We start from the raw sequence: 24,492 nt of genomic DNA on the forward strand, positions 1-24,492 counted from the left end.
CCTGATGTATATCTACCTACCACCACTTCATGCCATTCGCATCAATGCTTGACTTCAATCAAGATTTTGCCCCTTTTTATTCCCTGTAATAATATGAAGCAAGTTTAACATACACAGATATCTTTCTGGTTTTTGCCGTCACTTATGCTAACATGAGGCTGAGCGATCAGATAACAATAGTTGTTATCTTGACAAGCTAAACTGGAAATTATCATTGTAGGTACAGTCACATGAAAGGGTGGCGCTAGCAGCGTCTGGTCTCATTTTGCAAGGGACATAAAGCCATAACATCAGGAAAATATGAAGAGGTTAAACATATAGCCCAGTGCATAGCTGATATGAAGATACCAGCCGGGTACTATAGCAATGTAGTCTATATTACCATCATATATACCATCATGCTCCGAGGAAGGCAATCTCTTTCGTAAAGGCTGGAGAGAAACCCCAGGTGCACCCACATTTAACAACCGGCCTCCTCAACACAGCCTCTGATTGGCAGCTACAGGCTGACCTGGGTAAACAGCTAAAGTTCCCACAGCACATTGCAAAAACATCCCTCCAGCCAGATATGATCATTATTTCTGAGGCCTCAAAAGAGCTGATCATGCTGGAACTAACAGTGCCCTGGGAAGAGCTGATTGAGGAGGCCAATGAAAGGAACCGTGGAAAGTACCAGGAACTAGTGCGGGAGTGCAGGGGAAGGCGCTGGAAGACTTTCTATGAGCCCATAGAAGTGGGTTGTAGGGGCTTTGCGGGACGATCACTCTGCAAAGTCCTAGGCCGGCTGGGTGTGGCTGGGGCAGCCAAGAAGAGGGTCATCCAGGCTGTGAGCGAAGCGGCAGAGAAAGCCACTTGGTGGCTGTGGATTAAGAGGGCTGATCCGTGGGTAGCTACTGGTACGCAAGTCAGGCCTGATCACCCCGGCTGGGTCGCCTGGGTGAGGGTGTATGATGTTGTGAGACCTGAAACACCTGATGACCCCAGGATACATCACTGAAGATGCGTACCAGTGCATCCAGGAGATGTGTCTTGTATAATATTGGTGCAGTATTTGAAACACTTTATGAATATTTGAAGACTGGAAAGGGCACACTGTATTAACAAAGTTTAGCCTATTTGAAGCCAGGAGAAAAGATGGGGAAAGTGCTGACTGTATCAGTTACCAGGGTTTCAATGCCCTGACATTTAGACACAGAACAATTAGATGGATTAACAATTAATATTGTTAATCCATATAAAGTATTGTGTTTTTGTAATGAAAATGTTAAATATGCATATTGCAATTAAGTTATTCTAGAAACAACTAAACCCATGTTAATTACTTGGTTTATAGTGGCAGGATCTGCACCAATCACCAGGACTGAGGAGGACACTGATGCTGGAGCACATGGGACTACGCGAGCTAGACCTCGGGAAGTTGGCCACCGTATATATGTCTCTTTGGAACTCAAGAAAGATCATCATTAGCTCAAGGGGTTATCTCTAAAGCATGATCTTAGTTAAAACCATCTGAAATTTTGAATTGTTTCTGGAAGTGACATTCTGGGCTTAAGAAAAGAGAGACCCATCCGTCGGTTATGAACTCACAGTTAAAAAGCTAGAGTCTGTGGTGATGTAGGCGTACATACAAGCACATATAATTATTTTAATTACATTAAACAACCTTGACTTTCCATGTTGAGAATTTCCTACTGTGGATTACAAATTCCCGTTAGTGGGAGGATAAGGTTGTGATGACCATTCAGAAGTACATGTCCATCAAGCATGGCTTCCCTTGGACTTGGGTGAGGCAGGGCTGAAATGTGCAGGGGTCAGACTCTCAGGCTATTGGGGAGGGTTACATTAATGCATCCTGGCAGTGTGGGATTTTTCCATCAAACACTCAAGTACAAATTCTGCATACTACGCTCACTCATAGAAATTCATATAATGCAATCGTCTCCAGCTCTTGAGCTCACTGTCACACATACACACATGTTCAGACCTCATCCTGCAACTACTGAGAAGCTCTAAGCGACAAGATTACTTTAAGTCATGGACAGCACTTCTTTGTTACAAATCTCTTCGTGCTGTTATTGGATGTGAATGCTGTTCCGCTTTTAAATCCATCCTGATGTTCAACACAATGGGACCATCAGAGCACATCCTTTAAACTGTGGAAAGCTTCGTAATTAGGTATTAGCAACAACTTTTCTATCCCTCCAAAAAACGGAGTGAAGCTGACTGAAGCCTTTAAGGGGTGTTAGATACTCCATGGGCTTTTGACTAAGGAAATGAAGGAAAAAAAGAGTAAATTATTTAATTAATGACCAGCAACCTTTGAAAAATGAAGAAGGAAAACATTCAGAAACATTACACCCAGACACATTTCTTTAAATTAAGCTTGCATGCAAAGAGTGGGAAAGAACAGACTTATATAAAACTAATATAAAACATATATATGGCCATACTGTATGTATATGGGTGGGGGTACAGCAGAGGTATCGATGGTCATACCTCCTGGCCAGAAGTTAATGGGTTTTGTCACAAGATCCTTCTTACTTGGTGCTCCTGCTATTTATACTTAAAGATTTTTCCAGTTCCACACTTAAAGGCACAGTTGTTAAAGAGGAGAATTTAACCATTCATATGAGAATTTAGGCCATGAAATTGGCATGGATAAGAGGCCCAAATCAGTAATTAAAAAGTTATGAGAGTCTTTGAATAGAATAACAAGGTTGATGGAAACTCTTCTGTAAAAGAAAAGTTTGACTTTATGGTAAATAATCCTATTTGCTTTCTTGTCAACAGCCTAAGTATTAAATGTGAAGGTGCAGTTGACAACCTTTTGACAAATCCTGAAGAGTTAAGAAGGAAAGTCAGGTCACACGGGCCGACAAGGTAAAGAAAAGATAACACAAAAGGTGACATATACAATTTCAGAGATAAAATCAACAATCAAATCCCATCAGATCAGAATTATATACAAATTATCTGAGCACTTAGAGGTCCTACTTCTCTTAAACAACGTGGTACATGGTGGCACAGTGGTTAGCACTGTTGCCTTACAGCAAGAAGGTCCTGAGTTCAGTTCATCAGGACAGGGCCTTTCAATGTGGAGTTTGCTTGTTCTCCTTGTGTTTGTGTGGGCTTCCTCCCACAGTTCAATCTCATGCATTTAGTAGGGATAGGTTAATTGGTAACTCTAAATTGCCCATAGGTGCAAATGGTTGTCTGTGTCTATGTGTTAGCCCTGCAACAGACTGGCAACCTGTCCAGGGTATACCCTAAGACAGCTGGGATAGGCTCCTGAGACCCTGAAAAGGGTCTTTTGTGCCACATAATCAAATAGATAAATACCCATGTTTATTCTGAATGTGTAAAAAGTAGATACAGTTGCAGAAGTTTGATGGGAATACTTTACTGTGGTCTGTGAATAGACATTTTTATTAAGGGTTTTTCTTTGTCCCAGAATCTTGAGACAATTTGACAGAGCATTAAAACCATTTCAAAACAGAAAGACTGGACTACAATGCTTAAAAAAAAAAAAAAAAAAAAGGTCTGTAAGTCTGTAAGTTAAATCTGCTTTTCTTTCCAGAAACTGGTGTTGTTTAGGGAAAAAAAACAATTTGTACATAATAGTAAACAAAATTTTAGCTCCCAGTATTTTTAGAGTTTTATTGGACACTCATCAGCGCTGAAGACCTCGAGGCCTCCGTATCGCTAAAAAGGACAGTTAGGCAGTGTAATCTGGTGCAAGCCAAATCTTCATTGTTGATATCTGACTTAGAATAATTTCATTTCTTCTTAATTAAATTACCAGTAGAAACTAAAAGTCACAACATTTTTGGTACAGTAGTTGTACCTCTTATACCTTGAGTTAAAGCTCCGCTCTTCAATATGCTGCATAATCTTTGTGAGAGACTATTGACGACAACTTGATTCAACATAACAAATCCCACAAAAAATTACCTTTAAAACTCTGTATGTAGACCTATTGTAAATTTAACATTAAAATCTTCTCATCAATAACCAAGTTCAGCTAAACCTTGTAAATTGTCCCCAGCAGCTCCTCTCTGTTCCCAGCAAATAACCTCACGTCTAATTACAGGACCTGTTTAATCTTCATTCCTCCCTGTTGTGGTTATAGGCGTGGGTACGAGGCAGATTATTTCCTGGCCAGGTGCAGTAACTTCCTGGAAGCCAAGCTAACCAGTCTGGTGTTGCTGTTACATTTTCTATGATGATAACACTGCATAATGGATATAGTTCCACATAAAGTACATGTATTTTCCTAAATTACCTAGTATTATTTTTAAAATGAATTGTGAAGTGGTGGGAAACCTGAATGTATCTGAAACACGTTAAGGACATGCGAGAAGGGAAGTTATCTGCGTTTGTTTGCGTCTGTGTGTGTTTTTGCTCTATACTTCATTACAACCGTTGGAATGGCCTCCAGCAAGGAGGAATTAAACCTGAAAGATTCCTGTTATATAATAAAACATGTGTCTACAGGCAGATGCCAGTACAGGGGGTCCTCTGCTGACACTCACATTACATTCAGCAAACAGGGAAACAAGGGAAGAGGAGGAGGATGAGCTATTTTGGTTTTGTTTGTGACTCTTTGTTGCAATCCAAACTTCACCAACTGGTTGCAGGTCTGTGTGACTTTTGAGGCGGGATGAAGGGAAACCTTGAGACAAACAAGTGAACAAAGCAGGTACGATGTTTTGACCTAAATCTTGATTCTCCTGTGTTTACTGGTTTCCTGAAAACGCAACTTAGAGTAAAGTTGTTGGTCGTCGAATTAAAGCTAATCCCATTTTCACTAGATAATTTGGATTTACAAGATCAGAACCTGGGTACCCAAGTCCCTGTCAAAAGCACCTCATTACAGTTTACATCTCACACTGTGGGAATTTCACCCTGAACACAGAAAACTCAGCAGTAAACTCAAGAGGCGCAGGGTAAATAACTGTCTTGAAGTTTACTCTGACAGGAATTGCCATTGATCCCAGACAAACAATTCAACTTCCCCTTCCAGAGAACGCTTCCCAGCAAAAAATAGAGCACCAGGGATGTAAGAATTAAGGGGGAGTGTGGAGAGGAAGAGGAGGAGATGGAGGAGGAGGAAGTGAGAGAGAGAGGGAGGGAAAGAAAAGGGAGGTCCATGGGGGAAACACTCTCTCGTGATGCCCTGTTTTTTCTTCTCGTGCCCCCTGTGTGGACAAACAGCCCGTGGTGGGAAGACACAACGCTCAGATGCCGGCGTCAAGAGTCATCTTCTGCTGATGTCCACAAGAAGGTGGTCCTACGATCGCGCTGTGGTCATCTGCATCTACACCTGCCATCTGTCCACTAACTTAAGGAAGACTTAGTTCCTCGGAGGGACCATCTCTGCCTCATTGAAAGCAGCTTCTCGAATATCAGCACTAAAGCAGAACGGTGGGTAAGCATAGAAGCCTCTAATAATACTCAATGAAATTTCAGTGAAATGATGCAGACTTTCTGGTAAAAAGCTGCGAGCATCTTACTAAAGCAGCGATGAAGTCTTTAAGGGAGTGATGATATCTTGAAGAGCGGTACGATGGAGTGGGAGGCCTGGTCTGTGTTAAACTCCCTGTCCTCCCCGGCAGGTACAGCTGTCAACCTACTCGCATTAACTCTTTTCATCTCGCTCTTCTTCCCTCGTGGCTTTTATATAAGACAAATATACTCAAACAAAGCACAGCACTGGGGGGAACCTAAAGCACAGAGCCACCAGCAATGCATACCTACTCAATGAAGACTTTAAGAAATTGATATCCCTGTGCCGTGATAATTCTGCTTTAATGCTAGCACAATTTACCCTTACAGTTTCTGTTCTTCTACAGAGAAGTAATCAAATCGAATTAATGAGTTGCCTGTAGATACCAGTTACTCTTCTGAGTGTTCATAGAGAAATACAGGCAAAAAAAACCAAAAAACTAAAGGACTCTTTTGTTCAAGCAGGCTTTCTATGAGCTGATGCCTTAACAACGGTGGAAGACATTTAAATTCTTTAGTAACAGTGCTACGGAGCACAACTGCTCTATTATAAGCAAGTCTTTCATAATCAAAGAGGCCTCTTAAATACACGGGCGGTATTTAATGTCGTAATGATACAGTTTGGGGCGTCTTTTCTCCTTTACTTACTATTTGGGATTTGTTTCAAAGATGAACTGTGCATTTTGTTTAACTTACTCCCCCCCCCAAAGTGCAGTTTTTATTTATGAAATAAGAACTTTTAGGACTTCATATTTCAAAATAACAAATTTATAACTTCATGTGATGCTGAGTAAAAAAACAAACAAACAAACAAACAGAAATCTTACTCTGTGATTTCAGCAGGATATTCAACCTAAATCTGTATCAGTGTTCCTCTGTTTGACATTGAAGCACCAACAGCTGATACATCCACACTTAAAAGTAGCCATTAGCATGGCTTAGTGTGAATCCAGACTCCCTCTGCCATCATAAAAAAAAGAGATTTGTTTAAATACCTGCCAGTAAAAGATAAAAGATTACCAACTCGCTAATCTGAAAGCAGTGCCCTATGCCAGGGCTGAATGGTATGTGCATTACTGAGTATATAGACTGTCTTCAAATAAGTAAACACCGAAATAAAAATAGATAAAACTGCTTTTCATGATCAGGAGTTTGTTAGGAGGTTGTTTTGCTCCCTGAAACACCTTGCAGCTTTCTGGCCTGAAGGTTCCAGCGTAATGCCATATGCAGCACAACAATAGATCATAACAGGGCTGTGGGTCTGTGTACAGTAGTGGGTAGATGAAGAGCCAGACAGCCATGTAAGGTAGCAGACAGCACATCGGCCTGCTGGCTTCTGCTGGTGTGACTGATATATGGGAGCCCAGACCCGTGCGGGTCTGTAAGAAGTGGCAACAGGTGACTCACATGAGAGTGAAGAATTCTCGCTCTCGTGCCAAATCAGATCCACTTTGTAGGTCACCCTACACCAATCTAACACCAGCCAGCGTGCCACTATAGCTAAACTTAAACACGCTCATCCTCGATTGTAATCCTGGCATTCCAGGAACAAGTCCCTAACCCAAACAGCTGCTGCAGGACTGGGACTGACTCTGGAGACGTGCTAAAGTTCAAGCATTAGAAAAATAAATACGTGTGTGCATTGTAACTGGGAAAAATAGTACGAGAGAGTAAAAATAACCAGCTGTGAGTGACTTCAGCTTGTATATGCTTAGCATCCACTATGCTATTGATATCTAACTGAAATAAGCTCAGAAAACTTGTATGTACTGTTTTTAACACATAGTAGTAAAGCTATACTGAGGCTGTTTCATTGAGAGAAACACAACACAACACAACCAAGGTCATAGAGTAAAATAGTGACAAGAGTCAAAAAAACTTCGGATAATAAGTTTTATTGTATGCTATACCTAGTTAGAGGATGTGATTGAGATGGATATCACTACAATATATCATAATTTTTATGAATTTAAAATTGAATTAAAAGCATAACAACCCAACTCTGGTTCATGTAAAAACAATTAGGTGCTTAAAACACAATGTGCAACATTAGTGTCTTGCTGTTTATTTGACTTTTTACTGCAGTAATCTATGCAGCATTATGGATTGTTTTGTTTTTTCCCAGCACTGATCACATTTCTGACACTAAAAAAGCATCTTAGCACATGCAGCTCATTACAGAGGCTTTACAAATGCATCAGGCCTTATAGCTGCCGATTAAATATCTTCAAATAACGCACATGACCATTTTCTTCCCTAGTTTGGCTATTCAGTTAACAGGGTTTTGTATGCTGGTAACTCCAAAATACAATTAGGCCAAATTTGTCCTTCCGTAGGAAAGAAATGACTTTTCCTGATCTCTTCAGCAAATCCTTTCAGACACGAATAACACGATTGTTCTTAATCCACAACATACGTTTTCCTCCACTGATGGTAGTCTAAACAATGTCCCATCAGAGGGAAGCGAGCCAGGAAAGTGTATAACTCACCACGTTACTGTCTGTGTGCTTGTGATGACAGCGCAGATCAACCAGTGTATCCTGATCCCCTGAGAGCATCCGGAGTCTGTCAAACACGGCTTAGTGCTGAAAGGTGCACATCACTGAAGGAAAGTTTAAATCAACCCTGCCCCCTGTTGTTACCGGGCTGTGGATACACTGCAGGCTGAGGGGGAGTGTGTAGTTTATAAAGCTCATCAGTAAAATATCATCAAAAGGATTTTATTATCTAAGATTTAGAAACCACAACTGAGGGAATGTGCCTATGTCTCTTTTGTGGTATGACACAAGGTGACTCTGGTGGGCATAAATTTATAGCAATACAAACATAGCTTCGTGTTCCTGTAAGATTTCCCTAGCCTTGGGCTTTGCCACCAGCCTCACTGGTTCTTAAACAAACTCCACCGCCCTCTGGCACTGCTGATGTGCTTCTCACAGACTGCGGGATTTATTGTTGAGTTGCAAGGCAGAGAAAACACACAACATTTTTCCTGTTGGTCTACATTGAGTCACAGCAGCAGCCATCACCTCTCAGTGAAGTAGCTGCTGCTTTTCTCTTAATTTGTCTCAGCTGCCTGACTGATGTTCTGACTGGAAATTACAATAAGGCTGCACACTGTGAGCCCGGTTTGAGTTGACCTTGCAGTGCTGAAACATCATCGTTTTTCATTCAGTTCATCGTTTGGTTCATCACAGGATCCCTCCACCACATAAACTTTCCTTCTGTGAAGCTCCCTCAGTGCAAACACAGGCACTTCGATCAGCGTCAAAGGGAATAAGTCAGGGATACATAATGTTGCATTTACGCACTTTGCTATTTTGAATACAACATAACTAGATTCTCCATTGCTCCTCCATTACAATACCACTAAGATTATAAACAGACCTGACAGCTGTGATGGTGCACAGGCAAAGCGCACTGTTCAGAAAAGGGCACAGTGGATCACAGTAAATCCCTGCAGCACAGGTGTGATCGACAACCAGTGGCAGTAAAAGGCACTTTGACAGAAACGGTTCATAGTAGCAGCTCGTCGCTGACCTCCACCCCTTTCACCTTCTGCTCATTTCAATGTCTTTCTCCTGCTGTCCACAGGAAATCATATTGTTTGAGATTGCTTCCTCCGAGAGCAGGAAGAGGTATTCGAGGGAAGGAGACCGTAGCCAAGAAAACAGCAGTTTACGCAATCAAATCCTGCTTACAAGATATCAGCATCTAAATGGTGTACAGCTTTAGAACCACGGGGGAACTTTGGCAGCCTTGAAACTAATATTGCATTAAATTAAGAAACTGTGTGAGAGTCTGAATACCACTGTACCATTGTACAAATGGCTTAGGGAACAATCAGTCTTCACCTAATCTCCCTTTAAAAAGCAAAACTCATTAAAAACATGTATCTTCTTAAAGAACATCATTTTACAAAATGACTTGTTCTGGATCTCTTTTACGCTCATGGCTCGAATCTGGGATTCATTTAGAAAATGACACTTGCAAACCAGCAAGAGATTGTCACACAGTTTGTCATAGCCCAGGGGGAAATGCATTGTTACCCAGGTTTGCTGTCAGTATCAGCTGATAAGAGCGTGGCTGTTTTAATGTGCGGTCTCCTGGCATTGTGCTGGCTGGATTCTCAGTCACGTCCTCAACTCTGCGGCTCTTTGCGATTTACTTCCAGTAAAGATCGTGAGCTTTTTATCCGTTTAAGGCTCTGGGCCAGCTGCTGTCCAGTTATCGAAGGTGTCAGATGTATGCTGGAAAAATAGCACAGCGCAGTTTTCCTGTGCTGTGCATTGGCTTGTCAGCCTTGGGCTGTGGATGGAGGTTAAACGTTTCTTTTCCAAAATGTTGTCATACTGGTGTTTTGTTTCCTACCACTCTGTGCTGTAGAGATACGGAGCACAATGCCCTGATTTTCCATCTTATTGCCATATATATACTTCATAGAGACACAGAGGGAGGGGGCGAGACAGATGGTCATGGTCATTTAGACCATATCTCGCTGTCACACATAACCAGAGTCAGTGTTAACCAGTCGATTCAAAACCTTGCACTGTGGACCAAACAGCTATTTTCTATGGAAACAGCTGCTCAAGGATTTCCTTCAGGAAGAGATGAGAGGTGGTAAGAAATCATATTAACATCCCCTGTGGCTTTTGTACCTCTCTTTCTCTCTCTCTCTCTCTTTAGACTTGTGCTTGGTTAACTTTTAGTTTTATGTTCTGGCTTTTTATTATGAAGCACTTTATCTTGAAAGGTGCTGTTTAAATAAATTTTTGCATACTTACTTTGCTTGTAGGGATTATACTGTATATAATTTCCGTCCATGAAAGTATATTTGGCTTTTGGCTCCTTTAGAGTAATGTCTACATGTTCTGCTACATCACCAAACAGAGCATTAACTTCAAATGCGTGACGCATTGGAAAAACCTGTTGACCTGTGACCTTCAGCCCTTTTTTCTTTCTGAGGTGTTTTAACCGGCTTTTATTTCTTAATTGCGTAGTAAAAGCTAAAAATAGCTACATGCATATTCAGCCCATAGATGTCAGAAGTCACCACTTGATCCAGTTTGACATGTTTTCTTAACCCCTCCATGATGGCGGTCATCTGTGTCACCCATAAAGCTGTCTAGTAAACCGCCTTATAGGGTCATTCTCAGCTGAGACTTCCCAGCCTGTCACTGCCATGTTTGGATCTTACCCAGACTCTCAATAATGCTTAAGTCAAGAGATTCGTTTGAAAAAAAAAAAAGAAGCAGTCTGACTGACACCTCCAGATAGATGGAGACTGGAATCTGAAGGAGGGTTTCATCCCAGCAAGGGAGGACAGTGGCCATCTAAGCCATTGCACTGAAATTGTGAGTGGTGTGCCGCAGGGGGAAATGGGAAATGTCCAGCTCAGGCCAGGTCACAGCACTGAAAAAGGGAAAAGTCTTTCTGTGCTGACTCGCCCCTTTGATGGAGGCGTGTTTTGCTTTCTAATCTAATTTAATCTGTTTTAATAATTTGGAACAGGACAAGAGGGAATGTAAACACACATAATCTAATGTTTAATAATAATATTATTATTTTCTTTTACATGGCTACCAAATTTCTTCTCCTCCATCTGTCTCTCAGGGGAAAAAATGGTTGTTCTCATGTCACAGTATCCAGCCCTAAAGCGATTCACAGGCAGAGAAGCTATTTTTGTGCCATACAATGCCACTCATACACCAGGTCATTCCCATCAGCGGGAATGCAGATGATCTACAGCTGTCACTGATTGTCTGCTTGTATTTCTCTTTTCCCCTTTTCCCCTTACTCTTCCACTCTATTCATCCTCCACCTCAGAAATTCCCCCTTTCCCCCTCCGGTGCACTCTTTTCACCTTCCCCGTTGTTCCTACCAACTCTTTGTGCTTCAGGTGTGCGCCCAGGCCGTGAGTAGTGATGGGGGACTGGACCCTCCTGGGGAATTTCCTAGAGGAAGTCCAGGAACACTCCACTTCGGTCGGAAAGATTTGGCTCACCATCCTCTTCATCTTTCGTATCCTGGTGCTGGGCACAGCGGCAGAGTCCTCGTGGGGGGACGAGCAGAGCGATTTCCTCTGTGACACCCAGCAACCAGGTTGCACCAATGTGTGCTACGACAGGGCCTTCCCCATCGCACACATCCGCTACTGGGTGCTGCAGATTGTCTTTGTCTCTACGCCCTCCCTCATCTACATGGGCCACGCCATGCACACAGTGCGCAGGGAGGAGAAGCGGCGAAAGAGGGAGCAGGAGGAGAGAGAGGCGAGAGGTGAAGAGGGAGGAGACCTGGAGGGGGAGAAGGAGTACCTCCAGCAGAAGGAGAGCAGAAAGGAGGTGGTTGCTGACAGGAGTGGCAGAGTTCGCCTAAAAGGGGCGCTGCTGCGGACCTACGTCCTGAGCATTTTAATCCGTACAATGATGGAAGTGACCTTCATTGCGGTGCAGTATCTTATCTATGGGGTGTTCCTCGATGCGTTGTACCTATGCAAGGAATTGCCCTGTCCCAATCCGGTTAACTGCTACATGTCACGGCCCACGGAGAAGAATGTCTTTATCGTCTTCATGCTGGTGGTGGCCGGCGTTTCTCTGCTGCTCTCTGTGTTGGAGCTCTACCATCTCGGCTGGAAGAGCATGAAGAAGTACATACACAAAAAGATGATGCAAAAGAGCAAGCAGAGAGCTGTGACGGTAGCGGTGTCTGCAGCCTTGGAGTCCAACACCTCACCACAACCCTCAGTCTCCTGCACCCCACCTCCTGACTTCAACCAGTGCCTGACAGCCCCCGCCTCCATAAACCACATGACCTCCATGGCCTCTCATCCCTTCAACACCAGAATGGCGCTGCAGCAGAACTCAGCCAATCTGGCAACTGAGCGACATCGTAGCTGCGACAACCTGGAAGATGATGAAGACTTCCTCAGGATGAGATACAACCAGGTACCAACAGACCTGCCCAATAACTGCTCGCCATTGCCTCTGCTACACTCAGTGTACTTGAAGGACAAACGGCGCCTGAGCAAGACCAGCGGGACCAGCAGCAGGGCTCGCCAAGATGACCTGGCAGTATAAATTCACAAAGTGTGGTGGATGAGGAAGAGAGGAAGAAGGGCTGGACCTTCGGAAGTAATGTGTGTCTGGGAGATAGATCTCTGTGATGGAGGCATGAGCTGAGGCTAACTATGAACTGTAGCACCAAGGCCTGGCACTTGAGCACATGTGATGAGTGGATAATGTGAACTTGACTTGTGTGAGCTTTGTGTCCTAGAGCTCTAAAAAAAAAGCTGCAAAACAAGCTGTAAAGGAGAATAATGAGAACAGAGTAACAGGTTTGACACCTGACTATTGCACATTAGGAGTAGAGAGTCCTTTCATTTTAAACCAGTTAACTACACATTAGCTGATTTTTGTCACACACAAATGCAAAAAAAAAAAGAAAAAAAGATTTGCAATAAATAAAGACAAGATCGCAGTATGCTAGAAGCTGTTCGATAAAGTGCCTTATCAAGTGTCAGAAATATCTATTTCCTTATGACATTGTTTTTGTAATTATTTAAAAGCCACGGTAGAGACTGTCATTTAAACCACTTGTTGACCTGATTGCACTATACCTGCAGGCAAACATAAAAACGTAACTCGGAAATAATAGCACTGTAATCTCAAAGCCTGTCAGTGAATTCAGTCCTATACTAGTCAGAAGTCTTCTGTGCACAGAAATGAGAGAATGTAGCCTTTTACAGGATTTTCTTTTTGAAGGTCCCTCAAAGAAAAAGCAAGCGGTCCTGCTTAGATGTTGTTATGAATGGATTCAGCCACTAGGTGGCAACAATGCACTAGCGTTTCCCTTTTTCTCTCCCGGAGCCATTGTGTTAAAAGTGTGTTCCTAAGAAATGTGTGAGTCGGTTGGTGTCTTTGAATGTATTGTTCTTGTAGCACAGTAACTGTGCGGGTAGTTCATAACCATGTTGTGAATATACGTCTTTACAAGTGGAAGATGATTTTTTTAAAATATATACATGTATATATATAAACATAGCATAATATTTGAAGAACTGTCCATCCTGCTGTACATCCACTGCAGTCTTTGGTTATTTCACACAGACATTTATGCAATAACTGTCATCGCAAACCCACAACAAATAAATAAATCATCAGCTGTACAATCTGCTCTGTTGTTCTCAGCGTGTGATTTATTCAGTGCCGTACAACACTTGCTTTTGATTTGTCTGTCATATGAACATAGAAAGACTTAAGTATATGTAAATATGCACACACTAAACTGCACAAGATGAACATTTAGAACAACTAACATTTAAATAACGTGCTCAATGCAGAAATGCTGAAATCAAGAGAAAGTGATGCAATTTCCAGATCAGAACAAAGATGAAGAGTCTCCAGCATTTCTGAATCACTGTATCATTGCTGCAGTGACTTTCTGTTTGCCGTCCTCACAAAGGACCTTCAGGAGACAGATTGTGGAAGATGAGCAATGTTTACACAAACAGAGACTGTCTCGCCATTTCTGCCAGGACGCTGAGGTCTGGTATCCAGCCTAATCTGCCACATGCTGAAGCTGAATTGGAAAATCCTTGTTGCTTTTGTGTTATTTTTATTTCTGTGGAACCTCAGTGCTTTCTGAGATTGAGCTTCACAGAGATTTTTGTGTATTCTGAGTTAGACCGGGATGATGATAGCACATTTGCTGCTTAATGTTTTCCTGTCTTCATTTCTAGAGGATTCATTTTTTTTTTTTTAAATAGTTGTGCAAGAACCAGAATCAGCTTAAAAGGATATAAATGGTCATACATAAAAGAAAGATAAACACGAGACTAAGCATCAAACTAAAATTAATACAAATGTAAAACCTACAAGGAAGTTTATAAGTTACTCTACAGTGAAAACTATTAAGTGTTATATATCTTTTCCAATTGGTGCGCTTTTAAGACCTCTTTCCAAACAAGAGTAAGCCCAAGGAGATTTTGCTTTACTTGAGTTATGATTCAGTAATGATTAAGAGGACTCTGGCAACATGGAAGATGAAGGTCCCTTCAGTGTGACTGGAATTCGTGAGCAAGTCATGAGTTAGGTATCTCTACATGAATGTGTGACTCACATCTTTTTTTTAAAAAAAAAAGTTAATTGCTGAAAAAAAGTCTTCTTTTTAAAGATCTTATTGGGGTAAATGGGGCATGTTTCTTGTTTGTTTTTTTCTGCAGTTCTGCTTAAGACTTTTGGAAATTTAATTTAATAGATTTACACGCTGTGGTTAGAAGGAAAAACTGGGGGGAAATTCAGACAAAAACCAAGTATTAATATATTTTACTAAAATAAAAACAGCTAAACTTGTTGATATAACACACATAGAATAAGTATGTTTGTGCCATAAGACCAGGGTCAGCCCTCTTTTCTTTACATTTTCCTCAAGGACCTGAACATTCTTATATTTTTTCTAAATAGTCTTAAGCAACAAAACTCCAGGATTTTTTCATTAATTTTCCTGCAACTGACCAAGAAAAAACTCCAGCAAAGCCCTGCCGCAGGACCTGAAGCATGCATCTGGCCCTTCATTTTATTCATCTACTGTTCACTGAAGCTTCATCAAAAATGCTCTCAGTGAAATGGTGACTGTCAAGAAGCTGTTTTTAAGGAAGGGAAACAGAGAGAAGGTGCTGAGGTACGCCAAATTACACAAGAAGTAGACTGAAAACCTTGTCTCGGGAAGTTCAGGCTGTGTTTTAGAACAAAGGTGGTCATAGCAAATATTGACTTTCAAGCTTGTCTGAACTCCACAAACTCTGTTTTACCGTAATGTACTGCATATCCATTTTTATCTCAAGTTATATTTTTTAAAAAGTCATGTCTTGGGTTGCTCAAGACTTTTGCACAGTAATGTACATTTGCAATTAAAGATTACAACAACAAAAAAAGCTCAGAAAATCCTCGCCTTTGGATAAACAAATTGTCCAGATTCGAATATATTTTATCTATAACTTTATAAAATAGATTAAAGTAACAAATCCTCTTAGTTCGAAATGCAGATACAGTTTCTTCCTGTAGAGGGGAGTAGCGTACTTTGGTGGTGTTCTCCCCTTCAAGTCTCCAAACAAAAACAGAAGAGCGGCAGTACTCAGAGGGGATGTCGGGAAATGTAGTTTAATCTTCACCTCTCTCTTATTTTCTTCTATTCTGAAGCATTATTTTCCGGCCTACAGTTCCCGACATGACTTGCGCTTCTGTACCGGTGGAAACTTAGTTGCCGAATGACTGAAGTAAAATTTTGTCATCTCCCGGATGCCGTGTATGTTTTAATCGAGGGTAACACTTTATTCTGTGTCTGTAGGTAATGCCGTGGCTGTGTGGTAGCAGTGATCTTCCTTGGTGATAGATCGAGGCTGACAGCAGGGACTTTACCCTCTGCTGCACCTCGCTAGTTTAGAGTTCACCTCGGTTAGCTCTGTTTTCGTAACGTGTTTCACTGAGTTCCTGTTGCCTAACCTGTGCCCTGTGCTGTTGAAATGCTAATAATCTGAGTTTTATGGCAGAACTAGATAGTGTTACAAAAAATAAATATTTAATGAGGAAAACGTCACATCCTGGGGAGCTCATTGCACCAGTGTTGCACCATCAGGAACCGTCAACTTTTTTCTCTCTCGTTTTTTTAACGTCAGGTATGCAGTTGATTTGACAACTTCCGCTTTACTCAATGTGTTACAGTTGGCCACACCGTTATCATCATCTCTGACATCCCTGACCGTGACAGGAGGTCTAACTGTACCAGGTAACACAAGTTAGTGAAAAGAGCAGAAACAGCTGTTAGACTGATTTTAATGGCCTAACAAAGGCTTTTTAAATGTGAAGCTTTTGCTGCTTTTCTTGTCCTGTTTATTTGAAATCCTTTGAGTTTTCAGTTTTGTATTGAAAGACTGATGAGGATTTGTGACTGCTGATTAACTGATGTTGTTCAAACAGAATGTCCAAATAATTTAGTTTAAAAGAGTTTTAAATGGATGTTTGTATGTTTTCATAGTCTCTTAAAACCATGAACTTGGTAGCTTTAATAGTTTTTAGATCAAACTCCAACTTTCTAATCAATCTCTTATGTAAGGGACACAGACTGTTTCGATCCTGTGCATATGCTTTATCTCACTCTCAGTGGCTCTGTGGTGACAGCTGGTGTCTTTTGTTCACAGCACAGCCATGAGGGGACTTTGGGGCAGAGCGGCTGCGTTAGGGTCGGTGTCTGTGGCGTTTGGCTCGATGCTGTGGTCACAGCAGAAGAATAAACCGGAAAAGGCTGCTACGGGTTCCAACCATGCTGACACGAACGCTGATTCCCCATACGAGCTACAGCTGGTCCAGATCTTGTTCCGACACGGCGCCCGAACGCCCCTAAAGTCAATACCTGATATTATGGAGGTAAAACTGTCTTCCGTTAAGAGCATGTTTTGTAGAAAATGATGTTTCACACATGAAAAAAACCTGCAAATTCTTTTTTCAACAAAGGCCCAGTGGGTGCCAACGCTTTTGGAGCCACCGCCGCACACCAGCATCGACTATGTAGTGACAGATCTTCAGGGTGGCCCCAGGCCCCCGGCTCCTATAGAAGACAGCTATCGGAAAAACATACTTAGTGTGAGTCATTGTCTTTTTTGTTTTTTTAAATAGGTGTGGTGTGGCTGCTGGCTGTCATCTGGCTTAGTTGACTTTGACTCTCACTATGAAAATGATGGAATAAACTTAATAATGCTGCTTTGCTTTTAGTGGTATTACAAAGTTAATGTCTGAACACATTTCTTCTGGGCTTTCCATAGACCTTATGTGAGTAGCACACTTGTTACTCTCCTCAATTCATGTAGTTTTTCTCCATCTAGTGGCTTAAAGGTGCCACTACAGATATCACTGGCCTGGGCTCACTCACTCGCTGCTGAACTGTACGTAGAGCTTCCTATTGACATATCGTGTCCGGTCACAGTGTCCGTGGAGCTGTTACTTTCCTGTGCTGAGAGCTGCTTTGCTAAAGAGGTTTAACTTCACTGGATTTAGCTTAGAAAACTAAATCCCCCAATATGGACTCCGGCCATTCTTGTACCACATCCAGCCCGGATTCCTGCATGTGATCGCAGGTGTGTGTCTGCCGGGCCACATCTGTGGGTATATAACCTTATCCTGTTTGTTGTGTTTGGCAGGGTGGCACATTCCCTGGTCAGCTGACCACACTGGGCATGCAGCAGCTGTATGAGTTGGGCAAAAGACTAAGGGGGAGATACATTGAAGAATGCGATTTCCTTACCTCCACATTTAACCCAGCTGAGGTCTAGTAAGTGGTCCAAATCATAACGAGGAGCAAGGAGAAAAAAACCCCTCATATCTGTGCTCTGACATTTTGATAGATTGGGTTTAGGAGTGCAAGTACAAAGGATAGGAGTTTAAATGCTTTTACTATTTTAGAACTGGGTGCCTTCCATGACCTATTTTTTTTTTCTCCTTATTTCTAGCGTGCGCTCCACTAATATTGTGAGGACCATTGAGTCTGCCAAGTGCCTGGTTGCAGGGCTCTTCCAGCAAAAACAAAAAGGTAGAGCGGAGATGTGCAGTATGTTACTTATCCCATTTTTCTGTCTCATCTCATCTGTTTATTTAATTTTTCATTTATTTTGCAATTTCCTGTTCTACTTGCAGCAATTGTGCCTATTTTAACATCGGAGGCCGAATCTGAAATCCTGTATCCTAACTATCACGGATGCAAGATGCTTAAAATCCTTTGCGGGTATGAAGAGAGTGTGTTTTCCTAGCAATAGAGTCCCATCAAGCCTAAACCATCCTACTGGAGCCTTGAAATAATGTGCTGTGGAAACATTATGAGCAGAGTTGAGGCGCCTGTGACAGGTTGTCACGGTGTATCTGTGTTTTGTGGCTGACACCGCGTGTGTTCTTTGCAGCCACCGCTGGGCAGAGTCGACCACTCTGCCAGACATCGCGGCAGACCTGCAGAGCATCCAGAGCGAGCTGGGGATCGCTGCTCACCAGAAAGTTGACTTCATCCTCATTAGGGATGACATGGTTGCCAGAGAGGTGACACTGCCACATTGTGATTTATGTGACTTTTTGCTAGCTCTCGCCACAAGCTATCAGAATTACATAGGATTTACTGTAAAGACGTGGCCAGGAAGCTGCAACCTCGCAAGCTGCTGCTTATGTAAGATGAAACTCAGCATCAGAGTTCATTAATCTTCTTGAGATCCAGCCTGATATTAACCCAGATATTAAGATTGACAGCATGTGTCCATGTGTCACAATAGAGGGTGAAATCACATTTAATGAGTAGGAAGCCGCAGTTTTTCTGGAGGGTTCTCACTAGTCAAAGCCAGCGGTGGTGTCGATGTCTATCTGTTGTCATTTAATTCTCACAGACAAATGAAATCAATGCATTTAGCTTCATGCTGTTTAAACAGAAATTATACGGGGTTTTTTGAAGACTTGCGACTTGTTCCTTCGCATTAACAGACACACGGCCTGCCCTGCCCTCAAGTGCTCGACACCTGGAGGGATAAAGTGGAACAAAGAGCCGTGGATATGATGTGCCATATCTTCGAGCCCAGCAAGAGGTCAGATTAACCAAAGTCACCAGTCCCAGGGGCTTATCTAAAAGGCCAGATTGAGATTTACCACTTGTGCATTGAGCTTCACAGGCTGCCTTTCTCTTGCTGTCTGTGGCAGAGAGAGCTTGCAGCTGTCTGTGGGACCTCTTCTGCACATGTTGGTGGACAACATCGAGGAGAAACTACAGGGCACCTCATCAGAGCCAAGCAGGTTGGACGCGCATTATTTCACACATAACTTAACTGTGGTTGGTCTTCAAATGCTTCACTCTTGAAATGCTCTCTCAAACAGGAAGGTGTTTTTGTACTCCGCACATGACACCACTCTGATTCCTTGTCTCTTGGCTTTGGGGATTTTTGACATGAGATGGCCACCGTATGCCGCTGATCTCACTCTGGAGCTGCACCAGAACCGGAAAACTAATGAGGCCTTTGTTAAAGTGTCATATGTAGGCGAGGTAGGAGCTGAGAATATGTCAAAGGATGAGCAAAAACAAAAAAAATTGCATTTTTCTTTTTCTTTCTATAACCTCAAGTTGCTTTTTCTTTCTGCAGGATCAACTCATACGGGGTTGTAGTGCAGTCTACTGCCCCCTGGAGGAGTTCAAACAGGTCCTCTCCACGTACTCGCTGAGCCCTGAAGACTACCACTCGCACTGCAACAGAACCGTAGGCCCGACCGAACCCTGAACCTTGAGCAAGCCTTCGCATCGGCACACCGCTGACAGCCAGCACGCATCATGCCTTTTTAACGTCCTCAGTCCTCTCTCCATCCAGCCGGCATCAGTCATTATCATCTCACTGTCAGAGCACGCTGGAGTACAGCCACTTTTGTAGAGCTTTCGGGTTACACCGCTTGCTTTCAGGAGTCAACATCATCTTGTTACCATGGCAATCACATTAAAGGTGCTATAAATGACATTTTGAAGCACTGAATGGTGCACTAGAGCACTGGCATCTTAAGACCAAAGCAATCACCCCCCACCCCCTTTCTCTCTGCAATTCATTTACAAACAGAAAGGTTGTGCACACGTGAGCCAACAAAAAGCATCCAGGCCCGACCATCACTCTATGCAAACACAGTAAAAGCCATTAAATGGCTGTGATATGCTGCATGCCCACCCACCATCAGCGGCACTTTTCCCATGTTTTTTGTCCTGCATTCAGATTGGATGTGTTTTTTTTAAAAAACACACACACAGATTTTGTTGACATCTTAGATGGACTAACAATTGATGGACTGCTTTTATTGCGCTTGGTAATGTCATAAACTGTAGTAACATTACCTTGACTTCCCCTGCCTCTTCTGTTTGTGCTCTTTGTGGGGGTGGGGCACCATGTGAATACTCTGAACTGCATTCTGTCTCTTTATAAATGCAGGGAGGACAAACATTTTCAAAGGGAGGGACTCATTCACTAACGCACATGTGGCTACAAAAACAAAGAACAAAGACACTCATTTTACAACACGCAGGAGGCTGGCAGCTTCGTCCTCTGCTAAGATCATCATCACTCCACTACATCTGTATGAATAGCTTTTTGCTGCTATATGAAAAACCTGATATATAGAACCTTTAAAATTAAGTTAAACAATTAGTTCAATAACAGCTGAGTGCAAAGTGGAAGAGTGTGATAGATGCTTTATATTTGAATGCAAGTTAAGCTCACTGATTAAGGGTGAAGTTATTTTATACTTTCTAATTGTTAACCCCACAATTAGCTTAGTTTTTAAGAATCAACTGGTAACTCACCTGAACAGGAGTAAAGTTTACATTTGTTTGGGATTCTTTATGGTTGCAAGCATTTGCTGCACTGGGAAAATATAAAGCATATGTGAATGCTGCAAAGAAAATCATGTTTTTTGCAACTAGGGGACATCTCAGTCGGTAAAATGATGTGGTTTGTGTTTTTAATTAACTTAGAAATGAGGCCTTTATGGCACATTGGAATGTATTACATCAGGCTTCAGTCTAGCATTGATATTTATTCATAGGATAAATTTGTTGTTTTCTCTCTTTTTGGGGTGGTGTTTGTTAACATTTGTAATACGTTTGTATTATGTGGCGTGTGTCTGATTGCTGATTAAATTATTCCATCAAATCAGTTGCGCTCCCAACTGTATTCATCATATTCAGTTCGATCATTCTTCGGGGAAGTATAGTTTAATGTACTGGATCAAGTGTTTAGAAAGGTGTGTAGAGTAGAGACTGTGTTAGAACACTTATTCTGCTACAACATGTTTTGAATGAAACATGGTGAGACCACAGTGCAATGCATGCTTGAATCACACGGACCCAAGTGTTGCGCTGTTCCAGCAACACACCTTGTACCTCATCTGTGGGAGGTTCCCATGACCTGCCACTCAAAATGTAAAGATTTATTTTGGTTTGGTGTGACATGAATACAGATTTTAATCAATATGGAGGTTTTTTTTTTCTCCCCCCTGTAAGCTCACATCTTGCGAGAGGCTCTGAACTATTCCCACAGGCCAAATGAAACTTTTAAAATACAGGTTAGAAAAACCTCAGGGCCTCTTCTGAAGCTAGTGGAGAAGCATTCAACAATACGCATCAACAAGCTTGAATCTATTTTAGAAGTGTGGTGTCCTCTGAAAATAGTCTCACTTAGTACCTCCTGATAAAATGTCAGCATATTAATGCTACTCCTTAATATGACTTGCACTTCTTGTAGCAGAATGTTGGTAAGCTGGTATGAGTATGTACAAGACAAAGACACGTAACTGGTCCTTGTAAGTGAAATAGTAAAGACTCCTCTGTGGAAACATACACACGTGTGCACACACACACACACACTCCATAGACATGTATATAACAAAAGAATATCTTTTATTTGTAGTCCATCACCACAGCCCTGGTAGGCTATTCTGCACCAAAGCCAATGGAGAAACACATGACAAGCTTATACAATAGAGAAAAGAGAAGAAGTCAACTGGATGGTAAGCAGTACGTGTTTACATTTCTGTGTCTCACTCCGGACACCACACCTGCCTTACTAAAAACAAAAATTATTTTATTTGTTTAAATTTTTTATACCAGATCTACCTAGCTCTAGTTCTATAATACCTGGCATACCTGCTGCAGCGCAGCCACTCCTGTCCTATTCTGCTGACCATCGGGAGATTATTGCTGTGGGAATGATCATTACCCAGAGTCAACAAGAGAGTCAAAACAAAACAGGAACACAACAGGAACAAGAAGAACACAGCACATCTGGGTATTAGCAATAGTATTCACGCTGGCGAGTGTAGGAAGTCCTGAAAGTTTTGGAGCACAGAGTCAAATGTCATCTACAACTTGAAATGGACTGGAGATTATCATGGTGCTGCAAAGCTGTCAGGATCCTCACACTTAAAATGTGTTTGCTCTCAATGGTAAAAATAGAGAAAGAAGACGCTTTCTGCAGATGGTCCATGTTTGTGCTTTTTTAATAATACTATTATCTTAATGAGGTCATAGTTTGGTTTGTTATACACTGGAGTTACAAAGAAAATTAAAATAGACTAAAATTTGAATAGCCCACCAATGGTAAACAGTACAGTATTTTTAGGGGGACGTTCCTCCCCCAATGAAAGCTTGGTAAGAGGAGTTGAGAGGTCACTGATAGAATGCCTATACATACAGACACATACATACATACCACACAAACGCACATTCAGTCAAGCACGCCAACGCACTCTCACGTATATACTGTACAGATACAGTCAAAACAATGGAGCGAGAGACAAGATGGATTTCCACTAAAGTCTTCACAAAGCACAAATTCTTCTTTCCTTTCTCTTGTTCCATACCACTTTCGCGACAAATTTGTTTTTTTGTTTTGTTTTTTTAATTTCAAAAAAGTAGACATATACTGTAGCATCTCCACGCTGACTTTTAGTTAGGTTTGATTCCTCTTTGATGTCGAAGTCATCTTTACAGTCAGATAATCAAAAAAACCCAAAAACAAACAAACAAAAACAACCCAAACCCCCCCCCACATGAACAGTTTTGCAAAACTGTGTGACCACAACAATCCCATACATTCCGAAGTTCATGAGTCAAAATTAAATGTTCTTGTGGCAAAAGTACTCCAATGCGGCCCTGTCACAGTCTCCGCCGGAATAGTTCACACAGGACATTACCAGGTGACTGGTTATCCCCACTCTGCTCATTTTCTGGGTACGCTATCTCGTTCATATTTTACCTCCTTTACTCGAGTCCATCGGTTTAATGAATACTCTCCGGAGTCCGATATCATTACTCCTTCCTTGTGTATTGTCCAAGAACATTCTAGATACAATGTTTCTGTTGGATTAGAACATTCCAGGGCCCGGACTGAAGCCCATGTCCATGTCACGAGGCCTCATCTGACCCCCCATCATCATTGTCTGCTGCGGGGGGCCGCCCATGCCCTGCAGTGACATCATCATGTTAGGTGAGCCTCCAGGACCTGGGTGGGCCATTTGTCTCCCCTGGATCATCCCTCCTGGGCCCCCAGGGGACATCATCCGGTGCTGAGGGCCCATCATACCTTGGCCCATGAATCCCGGTGGCCGCATTGAATTGTGGCCAGGGTTGCCCATTGGCATGTCTTGAGGGCCCATTCCCCCAGGACCAGGTCCCCCTGACATTCCCCCCATCCCCTGCATTGGCATCCCCATCCTTGGTGGGCCATCGCCCATCATGCTCTGCATGGGAAAGCCAGAAGGGTGTGGCGGTTTCCCCCCGGGGTTGTCTCCTCCACCTCGAGGGTAGTAAGACAGAGTCTGACTGGGCTTCTCTGAAGGGATTATCCTGGACAGGTCAAACTCGGGAATACCAGAAGCTCCCGGCCGCATTACCTCATGAAGGTCTGCATCACTGAATCCACCTTGCATGTTATTGAACTCTGGCCCACCAGGGGTATTGGGTTTGCACATAACCCCATCAGCCCCTCCCCCATGAGACATATTCCCCATCCGTCCTCCCATAGGTCCTCCCTCTCCCTGGAAACCCATAGGATGGCCAGGGAAACCTTGGGGACCGGGACCATTGTGCGGAGAGAAAGGGCCTTGCTGGGAAGGTGACTGGGTTAGGGGGTATCCCTGGCCCCGGTGAGGGTAACCCATGCGTCCCTGTGGCATCATTTGAGGGTTGGCCATACCAGGGTCTTGAGGATTTGGTGGTATCATCATACCATGAGGCATCATGCCTGGGCCCATATTTGGGGCATTGGGAGAGGGCATCTGTGGGGGCATGCCATGTGAGAGAGGCTGGGATCCCATTGGATTCATACCTAGAGGGCTGAGGGCAGGCATAGGTCCAGCATTTCCAGGTCCCATCATACGTGGATTGCCTTGGTGATTCATTGCCATACCTATACATCAAAAGAAATTATTATATAGAGAG

General features: G+C 42.6%; 3 protein-coding genes across 13 annotated transcripts in view; 2 read left to right on the forward strand and 1 right to left on the reverse strand.

The window, feature by feature from the left end:
* The first annotated feature begins 3,792 nt into the window (after nt 1-3,792).
* On the forward strand, nt 3,793-14,578 carry LOC146500577 (gap junction alpha-5 protein-like). 3 transcript variants are annotated; one of them, XM_085135724.1, is made up of 2 exons: nt 3,793-5,428; nt 11,329-14,578. In XM_085135724.1, the coding sequence occupies exon 2, from the start codon at nt 11,427-11,429 to the stop codon at nt 12,576-12,578; it is 1,152 nt and encodes a 383-aa protein (XP_084991850.1). In that variant the 5' UTR covers nt 3,793-5,428; nt 11,329-11,426; the 3' UTR covers nt 12,579-14,578. The 3 variants fall into 3 exon arrangements, with proteins under 3 accessions (XP_084991850.1, XP_084991849.1, XP_084991848.1); XM_085135723.1 differs by having other exon boundaries at nt 3,793-10,122; nt 11,329-14,577; XM_085135722.1 differs by having other exon boundaries at nt 3,794-5,424; nt 11,329-14,577.
* A 1,084-nt stretch (nt 14,579-15,662) lies between these two features.
* acp6 (acid phosphatase 6, lysophosphatidic) lies at nt 15,663-22,130 on the forward strand. 7 transcript variants are annotated; one of them, XM_085135715.1, is made up of 12 exons: nt 15,663-15,821; nt 16,221-16,284; nt 16,697-16,922; nt 17,010-17,138; nt 17,693-17,823; nt 18,002-18,081; nt 18,186-18,273; nt 18,446-18,578; nt 19,011-19,111; nt 19,224-19,316; nt 19,398-19,563; nt 19,661-22,130. In XM_085135715.1, the coding sequence occupies exons 1-12, from the start codon at nt 15,767-15,769 to the stop codon at nt 19,793-19,795; spliced, it is 1,401 nt and encodes a 466-aa protein (XP_084991841.1). In that variant the 5' UTR covers nt 15,663-15,766; the 3' UTR covers nt 19,796-22,130. The 7 variants fall into 7 exon arrangements, with proteins under 7 accessions (XP_084991841.1, XP_084991845.1, XP_084991842.1 ...); XM_085135719.1 differs by having other exon boundaries at nt 15,680-15,804; nt 16,175-16,293; XM_085135716.1 differs by having other exon boundaries at nt 15,688-15,804.
* bcl9 (BCL9 transcription coactivator) overlaps nt 21,933-24,492 on the reverse strand; it is a 28,004-nt gene continuing 25,444 nt past the window's right edge. For all 3 annotated transcript variants that reach the window (XM_085135711.1, XM_085135712.1, XM_085135713.1), the window contains exon 10: nt 21,933-24,460. In XM_085135711.1, coding sequence (XP_084991837.1) covers nt 23,418-24,460 — 1,043 coding nt within the window. In that variant the 3' untranslated portion in view covers nt 21,933-23,417. The remainder of the gene's footprint in view (nt 24,461-24,492) is intronic.

The sequence above is a fragment of the Neolamprologus multifasciatus genome, chromosome 16 (genome assembly GCF_963576455.1).
Source record: "Neolamprologus multifasciatus chromosome 16, fNeoMul1.2, whole genome shotgun sequence".
Taxonomy (NCBI): domain Eukaryota; kingdom Metazoa; phylum Chordata; class Actinopteri; order Cichliformes; family Cichlidae; genus Neolamprologus; species Neolamprologus multifasciatus.

What these genes read in the sequence shown, in the direction of transcription:
- LOC146500577 (XM_085135724.1), top strand. Translation starts at nt 11,427, where the DNA reads ATGGGGGACTGGACCCTCCTGGGGAATTTCCTAGAGGAAGTCCAGGAA.
- acp6 (XM_085135715.1), top strand. Translation starts at nt 15,767, where the DNA reads ATGACTGAAGTAAAATTTTGTCATCTCCCGGATGCCGTGTATGTTTTA. An exon ending in AGGAGGTCTAACTGTACCAG is followed by an intron (nt 16,285 to 16,696) that starts GTAACACAAGTT and finishes TTTTGTTCACAG; the next exon opens with CACAGCCATGAGGGGACTTT. An exon ending in CTTCCAGCAAAAACAAAAAG is followed by an intron (nt 18,082 to 18,185) that starts GTAGAGCGGAGA and finishes TTCTACTTGCAG; the next exon opens with CAATTGTGCCTATTTTAACA.